The sequence below is a fragment of the Sinocyclocheilus anshuiensis genome, unplaced genomic scaffold, assembly GCF_001515605.1.
Source record: "Sinocyclocheilus anshuiensis isolate Anshui unplaced genomic scaffold, SAMN03320099.WGS_v1.1 scaffold47, whole genome shotgun sequence".
NCBI lineage: Eukaryota > Metazoa > Chordata > Actinopteri > Cypriniformes > Cyprinidae > Sinocyclocheilus > Sinocyclocheilus anshuiensis.
This window is the reverse complement of record NW_015551047.1, coordinates 223,426-235,319: the sequence shown is the minus strand read 5'-3', so window position 1 is coordinate 235,319 and position 11,894 is coordinate 223,426. Positions and strand designations below refer to the sequence as shown.

General features: G+C 38.2%; 1 protein-coding gene across 1 annotated transcript; it reads right to left on the bottom strand.

Annotated features, from left to right (window-relative positions):
* Positions 1-5,486: 5,486 nt before the first annotated feature.
* Positions 5,487-11,894, bottom strand: tmed1a (transmembrane p24 trafficking protein 1a). Its single transcript, XM_016451586.1, has 4 exons — positions 11,428-11,894; positions 10,415-10,512; positions 9,217-9,403; positions 5,487-7,441 (listed from the first exon to the last, which is right to left on the bottom strand). Exons 1-4 carry the CDS (start codon positions 11,611-11,613, stop codon positions 7,223-7,225), a joined length of 690 nt encoding a protein of 229 aa, XP_016307072.1. The 5' UTR covers positions 11,614-11,894; the 3' UTR covers positions 5,487-7,222.

Genomic DNA, 11,894 nt, shown 5'->3' with positions numbered 1-11,894 from the left:
GCTCTGGTGGTCGGTGTTTCCTTGTGTCACGTCTCCTCGCTGTCTGCTTGATTTTCCATGGCATGTCTCTCCCAGCATGCATCTCTTCCTCTGTGTTCTCATGGAAATAAATCAAATGTAGTCTCCCTAATCTCTGACTGTGTCCGAAACCACATGCCCTTCTTTTGAATAAGTACTTAGTTTGTATGTTCTATACAGCATGAATGTGCAACACAATCTCATGGCAATTTGTAACTATTTTACGTTTTGGCGAATTGGTGGCTAATTTGTATGTTTTCATATGATCTACTTATGCCCCTTTGATAGTGATGTTTAGAGGTGGACCTTCATGCTTACTTTTTTTCTATATACCGTATGCTTTTGTACAATTAAAATCATACAAATTCATACGAAATCACCACCTTGTAAAATAGTCACATTTTCTTGTGAGATCAGGTTGATTCTGTAGTATAAAAGAAATCTGAATGTACTATATAGCCTATACACACTCCAGAAATTCGCCGAAAGTAGATCATCTGGGTACTTTTCATGAATACTATGAATTTGGACATACTACTCTTTTCACATTCGTTTTTTTGCCTACTATATAGTAGGAAAGTGTTAACTACAAACAAAAATGCATACTATGCATTTACGACATGTACTAAACACATTATTTTTAACATAAGAGTGGGTGCAGCCAGTTGTAACTTTAATGTGCAAAGCTTTCGGTCGCTTCCAGTTATTGCATATTCCAAACTGGTATTTCTTATATTATGTTATAAGGAGTGTGGGTAATTCTGTCTTCTACTGGTTCTTATTGATTTAGACCTACACATTAAAAAATAAAAAAAGATTTTATATATATTAGAAGACGCGATAATGTCTGAAAAAATTGGAAGCACCTGGGAAATTTAGAGAGCGCATGCTATGACTGTAAAATATCACAAGAACTTTTTCAAAATTAAAGAAAATATATAAGCATACCAGTTGTCCGGACATACCAGCAATACTGAGTAGCTACCAGGTAAATTTGGTATCCATTGATATATGAACACTCCTGCATTTTTAAGTCAGTTGGGCATGCATCCACTCAGTAACGCTCATTGTTCATCGCAAATGTGTTTTTGAAGCGCTGAAGATAGTAACCAATTGAGAATGTGAACTCAATGGCCGATTATAGGTGTTAGAAGTTAGCACATCCACTTAGAACCATTCAAAACTACTCTTTATTTGCCTTCACTTTATAGTTATCAATTACCGTAATTTCGAGACGACAGCGTGATGTTCTACTCAGACTTGATTCATGCGTTTCTGTGGGAACACTATCACGCCAAAGTGTTCAAATGTTCGAAGAACTCGTAATTTTAATTTATAAACTGGAAACTTTCTGAGAGTTTGGACCATGTGAACGCTGTACCACCTGACCGACGCCAGATTCATTGGTGCCACTGGTGAGATTGAGGTCTCTGCAGAGCAAAAGTGGGCGTTTCTAAATTTGTGGGTGTTTTCAAACTGCAGGGTGTTTCTTACCTAACCCCACCCCTAAATCTACCGTCATTATGATGTCAGCCAATCAGGAAACATGGTCTAAAAACGCCCCGATCTGGTAACTCCCATTACTTTCCTGCGGAGACCTATACTTGCCACTAGTGATGTCCGGTTCGCGAACGAATCGTTCGATTTAACCGGTTCTTCTTAGTGAACCGGTTGAACCAGTTCACCAAATCTGACTGAATCATTTGAAACGGTTCGCGTCTCCAGTAAGCATTAATCCACAAATTACTTAAGTTATTCACTTTTTTAACATGGCTGACACTCCCTCTGAGTCGAAATAAACCAATAACCAATATTAATTTACTCAAACAGTACACTGACTGAACTGCTGTGAAGAGATGTTTTAATTGACTGATGTTATGATTACTGACTTTATATTTGAATGTGTTAAGCCCGCGATAGACTTAACGCCATTACGTTATCGCCAATGACGTCATTACGTCGAGCGTAAAAAAACCGGTGAACCGTTTTTTTCAACCGGTTTATTGAATCGAACTGTCCGAAAGAACCGGTTCGCGGAAAAGAACCGAACTTCCCATCACTACTTGCCACTGGCGCTACCTCCGTGTCCGACGAAAAACTCAAGAGTAGAATGTCACGTGTTCTCATCTCAGAATTACCGTAATTACGACATGGCGTAATTGCAGCTCTTGTTCATAGCAAACACATTTTTTAAGCGAGTGTGAACGCATTGGTCAATCAAAGGTTATTAAGTCAGTGATATATCCACGCAATACCATTAAAAATGTGTTTGTGTTCATCGTAAACTCATGGTTTTGAATCGAGCCGTTAACGGAATCATATCGTGAGGTTCCAAACGATTCCCCACCTACTAGGAAAGTCCATACTTTTGAGTTATTTCTATTGCATATTGACACCTATGTGATATGCGTAAGTGTTAGCAAAAAGCTAAATACAGGTAATCCATTAGTTACTGTTTCTAGGCTGGTATAGGTTACAGTCCCATTACCCTCACTTTTCAACTGAAAATGTTGAAAGGGAACCTTCACAAAGTCATAGCACAAGTCATGTTTTTAGCATGCACTAATTAATAAATCATGGATACTGTGATGCAATGTCGATCGGAATGGAGCGCATGAGCATGTAATGAGCTGATGAATCACATTTGCAGAGTTGAGGGTCTCAAGAACAGAATTTAGAACCACGTGGCTTCATTACCTCTTCTTCCTCTGTAAAGCTGACCTTTTAGGTATGACTCATGAGCACGTTTCCTTAGTGGAAGTATAAAAAGAGAGAGAGAGAATGCATCCTATGTCATCATGGAAGACCACATCTGACTAATGACGAGTGTTGTTGTATTATCAGCATGTGACCTGATGAGTAATGCAAGGCTCATATTTAGCAGCTTTTCTGTCAAAATCAGCTGTTTCTACATAAGTGGATAGTACATAACTTTTTAGATATTAATCTACCCCCAACCCACCTCCACATTCACACAGAATGAAAACCTCAGTATTTCATAGCTCATCAGAGCCTGTTGAGTTACTGTAAACATACATGTTTCACTCTGTACAGCACGCAAATGAAATTCTCACTGCTGATCTGTGCTTTTGGTTGTGGTTGTTGAACAGACGTCCGCCTCCACGACGGCCAGAGAACCAGTGGTGAAGCTGATCGGGTGCAGTGGAGAAGGATCACCATACAGCTGCTCTACTGCACCATGAGGACATGATACCTGTTTCCAAAGGATATCAATAGGATATCAAAGGACCAATCAATTGGATTGGAAAAAAAGTCAACTTAAATTTTCCTATGCGATTTAAAAAAAATTGACCAAAGATGAGATTCTTCTAGGTATTACTCAGTCTTGTTTGAACTGTACTCTCATCTTGATCTGAAAAGGTGCTGACCTTTGTTCTCAGGGATGCACCACATCCTGAAATATATGTACATTCTAAAGTGAAAGGCATTACTGTCATGGCCTCACTTTAAAGTCACTTTGAGTAAAAACTGGCACAACTCACCCCACTTTCCCCTATATGTGTTGATGCTTTAGATACAAAAATCCAAATTGTAAGAAACGTATCAGATTATAATGATGTTTTAATTGACTGATGTTATGATTACTGACTTTATATTTGAATGTGTTAAGCCCGCGATAGACTTAACGCCATTACGTTATCGCCAATGACGTCATTACGTCGAGCGTAAAAAAACCGGTGAACCGTTTTTTTCAACCGGTTTATTGAATCGAACTGTCCGAAAGAACCGGTTCGCGGAAAAGAACCGAACTTCCCATCACTACTTGCCACTGGCGCTACCTCCGTGTCCGACGAAAAACTCAAGAGTAGAATGTCACGTGTTCTCATCTCAGAATTACCGTAATTACGACATGGCGTAATTGCAGCTCTTGTTCATAGCAAACACATTTTTTAAGCGAGTGTGAACGCATTGGTCAATCAAAGGTTATTAAGTCAGTGATATATCCACGCAATACCATTAAAAATGTGTTTGTGTTCATCGTAAACTCATGGTTTTGAATCGAGCCGTTAACGGAATCATATCGTGAGGTTCCAAACGATTCCCCACCTACTAGGAAAGTCCATACTTTTGAGTTATTTCTATTGCATATTGACACCTATGTGATATGCGTAAGTGTTAGCAAAAAGCTAAATACAGGTAATCCATTAGTTACTGTTTCTAGGCTGGTATAGGTTACAGTCCCATTACCCTCACTTTTCAACTGAAAATGTTGAAAGGGAACCTTCACAAAGTCATAGCACAAGTCATGTTTTTAGCATGCACTAATTAATAAATCATGGATACTGTGATGCAATGTCGATCGGAATGGAGCGCATGAGCATGTAATGAGCTGATGAATCACATTTGCAGAGTTGAGGGTCTCAAGAACAGAATTTAGAACCACGTGGCTTCATTACCTCTTCTTCCTCTGTAAAGCTGACCTTTTAGGTATGACTCATGAGCACGTTTCCTTAGTGGAAGTATAAAAAGAGAGAGAGAGAATGCATCCTATGTCATCATGGAAGACCACATCTGACTAATGACGAGTGTTGTTGTATTATCAGCATGTGACCTGATGAGTAATGCAAGGCTCATATTTAGCAGCTTTTCTGTCAAAATCAGCTGTTTCTACATAAGTGGATAGTACATAACTTTTTAGATATTAATCTACCCCCAACCCACCTCCACATTCACACAGAATGAAAACCTCAGTATTTCATAGCTCATCAGAGCCTGTTGAGTTACTGTAAACATACATGTTTCACTCTGTACAGCACGCAAATGAAATTCTCACTGCTGATCTGTGCTTTTGGTTGTGGTTGTTGAACAGACGTCCGCCTCCACGACGGCCAGAGAACCAGTGGTGAAGCTGATCGGGTGCAGTGGAGAAGGATCACCATACAGCTGCTCTACTGCACCATGAGGACATGATACCTGTTTCCAAAGGATATCAATAGGATATCAAAGGACCAATCAATTGGATTGGAAAAAAAGTCAACTTAAATTTTCCTATGCGATTTAAAAAAAATTGACCAAAGATGAGATTCTTCTAGGTATTACTCAGTCTTGTTTGAACTGTACTCTCATCTTGATCTGAAAAGGGGCTTACCTACCTTTTTTTTTTTTTTTTTTTAAGCAGTCGTGGTTCTAGAAGTAGGTTTCTCCATAGATTAAATAAATAAAAATGTTCAAAGTGTTGAACCAAATCAAACCAGCTCAGAATTGCAACATTACAAACTTAGAATGTTGTGTGAATGATGAATGAATCTGAAATAATGTTACAATGTAAAACTATTGACTTGGAGTCATTGAGTTTGCAAATTAAAAACAATATAATTAACTTTTTTTTTTTCCAAACTTTGAAATATTTACAAAGGAATAGAAGAAATAGAGTACTGCATTGATGACTTGCTGTATTTTTGTAGGCCAACCCATAAGTTTGCATCACCCTGGTTCCCTCGACAAAAAACAAATAGAATTTTTCCATTGGCTTTTGGATTACTGCAGAAAATAAGCTCTGTTACCAACAAAAGCGGATTCTTACACATTTGGTTTATCATGAAACTTATCACACATGAACACAACTGAATGTTAAAGCCTAATCACAATCACGACATGTACAAAACTAAACTTAGGCATCACTGCCATTATGCTAGTGAATAGATGAGTTGGTGTGATGACATTTAACGTCCCCAACAACCATTTAACCATTTAATCCCATTTAACCACTTATGTATTTACCTATGTATTTTAAGGCGTTGAATAAAACGTGTGAACATGAGCTTGTGTTCACCACAGACCTTATTTCAACCAAAAACCCATTCAAAAAAACCTTCAGTACGATGGAACCAGAAGGTGTAAAATGCAAACTTATTTCCAGGTTTTGGTCTACAAAAATACATCAGGGGACTACAGGAGGCACGTTCCACTTGACTTTTAGACACCCATTTGCAAACTTTCCTAAGCACTTCCTCTCAGGGGAATCCATGCTGCCATTTTGAAGTGCGTTCCACTTCGTACAGTGGCCGAGGAAAGTTTATATGGACAGGCTGTCGCCCCAACATGATACACAGTTTACTGTATTGATTCTAAGAAATTCAAATGATCAACAGCTTTGGATGTTCCAACCAATTGCAAAGTTCCCAACAGTAGTGAGCACTCTTGCGAGCAATGGCATATATCAGTCAACAAGATGGAGGGAAGTTAGCAAGAGAAGGCCATAAAAAAAGCAAAGTTGAATGCATCCAGGGAGATAAACATGTCATTTGCAGTTGATAGGAGTGGGTGGCTCCAGGACCAGAATAAGATTGCTTGACAAGGAACGTGACCCAACTTGCAAAAGTTGATTTACAAGTGATGACCTGAGTGCCAAATGTCTACTGAATAAATAATGTAAGATGAATATTTGAGTCATTAACTAAGCATCCTGCCTTGTGAATTGTTTCATTGAACTCTCGGGACTCTTATTTATAGGTAGTTTGTAATGAATATGGTTGTACATAATTTTTACAAGGCTTGTTGTTTAATGAGAATATTTGTATATTATTGCAGGGAGATGGAAGAATATAAGAAACACTAACCTACAGATTAACATCTAGAAAACAAATAGATTAATGGCAACAATCTTGAAAGTATTGTTATGAAACAATGTGATTCTGATTCCCACAGTACAGTAATAACTCAATTCATTGCAGTTAGCAATTGACTTGAAATGTAACATCAATAACCCAGATGAGTTTTAAATTCATTTTGCATTTGCACTTGCTATGCCACATACGACTAAGCTGCATTTGTTCCAAATTAGATGCTAATGTACTGTATAATAAACCATTCAAAGCAAAACGTTCCCTTGGATTTTTATTTTCCTGCTGTATAAATCCATAAGAAATGTTAATCGCGCTGTTATTTATTTCAAAAGTCTTATAAATTATTTTAACCAGTGTTTTAAAAGTCAAGTACAAAATTACATTCAAATGTTTCTACAGCACTTCAAGTACATTTAGTGTCCAGCAGTGTTAGCACTCTACAGAAAACTCTTATAATTAAAACACTGAGAAATGGTCAATGGCCAGATTCACTGAGAGCTCCAAACACTTCAATTCTAGCAGAAACTAGAGGGATATTTTTTGGACCTGAGAGTTTCCACATGTCTTCATTTACAGAATCCATTAGTCCAGCATAGTCCCTCTCCAGTTCATCTCTGCTATGTACAAACTCTGTGTTTGTCACTGAATAATCTGCGTAATGTGTAGATCTGGGTGAGGGCCACGCTGACCATGACTAGCAGACTGACACTGGACCAGAAGGAAACCCGCCACAGGTTATCCTCCAGCAGGTAACGGTCACGAGCCTCGAACGCCCGCAACGTCGTCTGTAGCTGACGGCTTCGCTCCAGGTTCTTGTGCACAGCGTCCATTGTGTCCTGTGCGGTGAGAGAAAACATGAGCGAAGCTATAGCTTCCCACAAAACATTAGGAAACATTGCATTTTGGTTGCAGATGATCAGTGCCAAAACTAGAGCTTTAAGGAAAATTTTATCTGCAAATAATTTTCTTAACTGCATTCAACCATTTCAAAAATGTTCTGGAAATAACGTGAAAATACTGGCAGCTGTTCTTCAACTTTAACCCTACTGTAAAATATTTGGTATGCAAATTATCAAAATGATCAAAACATAACCTGAAACCTGAAAAACCTGTAGTACACAATCTACTACATGCCTTCTGTTGTCTGACTGATAGCTTATACTTGTTAGCAAGTAAAAGGCCTTTTAGTGTAAAATCATCCACTTTCAGGTTGTGATCATATTTGCTAATTTTTTATTAGGGGAACTTGAGAATAACTTTTATATTGTTAGTAATATTTCAAGATGAACACGCACTGGACTGGCTTCCAGTTTAATCATGTTAAAATTTTGGGGGAAAACTCAATTTGATCATAAAATTACAGGTGCATCTCAATAAATTAGAATGTCGTGGAAAAGTTCATTTATTTCAGTAATTCAACTCAAATTGTGAAACTCGTGTATTAAATAAATTCAATGCACACAGACTTAAGTAGTTTAAGTCTTTGGTTCTTTTAATTGTGATGATTTTGGCTCACATTTAACAAAAACCCACCGATTCACTATCTCAACAAATTAGAATATGGTGACATGCCAATCAGCTAATCAACTCAAAACACCTGCAAAGGTTTCCTGAGCCTTCAAAATGGTCTCTCAGTTTGGTTCACTGGGCTACACAATCATGGGGAAGACTGCTGATCTGACAGTTGTCCAGAAGACAATCATTGACACCCTTCACAAGGAGGGTAAGCCACAAACCTCCATGCCATGCCGAATTGAGGCAGTAATTAAAGCAAAAGGAGCCCCTACCAAGTATTGAGTACATGTACAGTAAATTAACATACTTTCCAGAAGGCCAACAATTCACTAAAAATGTTTTTTTTATTGGTCTTATGAAGTATTCTAATTTGTTGAGAGAGTGAATTGGTGGGTTTTTGTTAAATGTGAGTCAAAATCATAACAATTAAAAGAACCAAAGACTTAAACTACTTCAGTCTGTGTGCATTGAATTTATTTAATACACGAGTTTCACAATTTGAGTTGAATTACTGAAATAAATGAACTTTTCCATGACATTCAAATTTATTGAGATGCACCTGTACATGTTTAAAGCACTAGGCCTAGTAGTCTCTTTTGGTGTTCTCAGCTCTCACTGATGTACATTACAAGCTATCAGAATTTCATCTTTTTGGCCATATAAATATTAGCAACTGGACCAAATTACACATTGTTGCTCAGTTTGAGCTCCATATTCTCTTACATCATATTATATGAGCCATAAAGGCTTGGTATATTAAATAATACTCCATTTTTTCCCTACTGTTAAACAATTGATTTTGCTGACTATTATTTCATATGTCAGGTCTTGCAGAGTTAAGAAACCTTATAGTGCCAATATAATGTACGGTTTGTTTACTACAAAAGCATATCTGTCATCTTATGTACTGTATGTGGGATGAAAATGGTATCAGAACCTTTTTAGAACTTAAAGCATGTTTTCACAATGCAGCTGTGCTTGCCGAGTTTTAGTACTGATTTGATATTTATCATGCACATGATCCACATGTACATCCTACAATACTAAGAACTGTAAACTATAGGCAGATGAATGAAGTGCCATGTGATTTGTGTACCCTGATATCCTCCAGTTTGTACTCCAGCGAGTCCTCTGGTTCAGCGAGAGCAGCCCAATCTTCATCGTCCTCATCGTCCTCCTCTGGTCCATCCACTATCACCTCCACGTACACCATCTTCTCTGAAATATGGCTGAAGCTGTTGTCAAAGCAAATCCTGTAGTCGCCCTCCTCAGTGGGGTCCACCCTGACAGCAAACCCCCAACACACACAAAGCAAGATTACTATAATGCACATGTCTTGACTTTGAGTAATATTGTGGAATATTAGATCAAAAAATACAATCCACACAATAGAAGTCAATGGTCACTTAAACTGGTAACAAATATTTTTCAAAATATCTTTTATGTTCATAGTCAAACCTGTGGAAGCTTATTTCTGGATTAAAACGATTTTGACTTGTTTCCTTGGAATTCTGACTTTACATCTCTAATTTCTGAGAAAAAAAGTCAAAATTGCAAGATATAAAGTCAGAATCCAGAGAAACAGTCAAAAGAGTGAAATGTACATACAAAATTCAGAGAAAAAAAATAATTAAAAAATTGTCAAAAAAAAAGTGTAAATTATTCGATGTGAATTCAGAATTCAGGAAAAAAAAGTTAAAATTGCGAGATTGTGAACTCAGAATTCTGAGAAAAAAGTCAAACGTACAACATTTTAAACTCAGAATTTAGAGAAAGCCAAAATTCCTAGTTTATAAACGCAAAATTCCAAGAAAAAAAGTACAAATTGCGAGAACTCAAAAGTCAAAATTATGAGATGTACACTGAGAAATCTGAGGGAAAAAAAAGTCAAAATTCCAAGTGCAAGTTTTTAACTCGCATTTCAAAGTCAGAATTGTGATATAAAAAGTCGCAATGACCTTTTTAATAGTTTTATTCTGTGATGGAAATAAGCTTCCATACAAACCGGTTTGGAATGACATCAGAGTAAATAATAACAGAACTTACATTTTTGAGTGAACTAACCCTTTAAGTATGCTTTTAAACGCTTTACTTTTCATTTGACAACCTGGTAAAGCAACCAATTCTGTAAACAGCAACGGTTTTCTGTAAATTCAGTTGTGGTCACTGTCAGCCCTGCAGCAGCAGACGGCATGCAATTTTGCAGCAGAGGACATGCAAATACTGTGGGTTATGACAGTCCAAAACTATGAGTAAATGTTTCAGCTTTGTGCACTATGGGATGTGAAGCTTACGTGTGTATGCCATCTGATTTTCTGAAGTCGGAGACCAATCTGTATCCGTTTGGGGAGATCAGAGTGAAGCCGACGTCCAGCCCTGAGCCTGCAATGACCTGTTAATATGGGTTAATGGCAGGGTGATTGATAAATGAAACAGCATTCACAACCCACATTTTATTTCTGTAATGTGACATGCATCCGAGTGCAACAGGATAGTCAATGAGGGCAAAAATACACATATATAAATTCAAATTTCAAATTAGAGGTCTCCTATCTTCCACAGACTGATAAAGCAGCCCACTGAGGAGTCAGTGTGCCGTTACTAGAGATAAAGTGTGGCAAACAGTAACCATGTAGCACTAGAGAAACCGTAATCCTTCCAGCAGATGGAATGAGCTTTGGGCCGGGTCAGCTGTCTTGCAGCTGTGCCTGTTTTTAACGTAAAGCGGGATGGCTCCACAAACACACCCCAGACATGTGGTACAGTGAATCTTCAGAGAAAGGTCACAACACAGGGCTGGACTCGAATAACTAAAAGACAGTAGCTTCTGTGAGTAAACAGGACTGAATGAGGATTGCTTAACTCCTTAGTATTCAATTGACTTTGATGTCAATAATATTGAACATCCCACCAGAGCTGTAGAGAAGAACCACAAACATGAAACCAAACCATACACACACTGTTCATGTTATATTAGTATGTGATCCTCACAGGAGACTTGTGACTTGATAAGTACAGTCATTCATATAAATGCACTTTGACCAAAACATGCACCTGTGAAAGGAAATGTCCTGCTACTTCCTGGTCATTATTGTCAAGCAAAACTGCAATGTAATGCAGTAGTTAATAAGAATCTTACTAATAAATAATATTTAAAAAATGATAAAGCAAAAGTTAGAACACAAACAACTAGACAGTTTACTTCTCAAACTTGCTGACTGGTGTGGCCTCTCGAGTCATTTCAAATAGGTTATCATTTTAAATCATTGAAATTAAATAACTGAAATACTTTAAATGTTTTATTGACCTGGTACTCCACTTCCATGCTGCCGTTCTTAGTGGCTGTTTGGAAAAAGCACTCGGTTGCTCCGGGAGGTAAAAGGAAAGTGAACTCGGTGTCCTTATTCTGCCCGAAAGCGAATCCCAAATCCACGCTGAGCGTCAGAAAGAGCAGCAAACACACTACGAGACGCGTCTCTTTACACCGCTCCATTACTTTGCTCTTCAGAAACACACTAGAGCAGCTGTTTCAAACAGCCCGTCTGCACTGCGAGCGGCGCGACAACGCTAGGACGCTATCATTGCCTTCTACACTGCAAGAACATTGTTTGGACTCTTGTGAACTTGCGGTGACAATCAGCCGCGCTTTAAGTTTGATAGCTTCGCTGATAATGAACGCGTAGTAGTTTCCCCGCGTCGCGTAAAACGCGCAAACAGCCTCGTTGATTTGTCCACTGGGTTGCGACGTCAAGATTCAACGCGCGCCTGTGTCGT

Excerpts from the sequence above, each read along its gene's own strand:
- tmed1a (XM_016451586.1), bottom strand. The coding sequence starts at position 11,613 with ATGGAGCGGTGTAAAGAGACGCGTCTCGTAGTGTGTTTGCTGCTCTTT. Across the intron at positions 10,513-11,427 it reads GCATGGAAGTGGAGTACCAG|GTCATTGCAGGCTCAGGGCT; the intron begins GTCAATAAAACA and ends CCATATTAACAG. Across the intron at positions 7,442-9,216 it reads ACAAACTGGAGGATATCAGG|GACACAATGGACGCTGTGCA; the intron begins GTACACAAATCA and ends CTCACCGCACAG.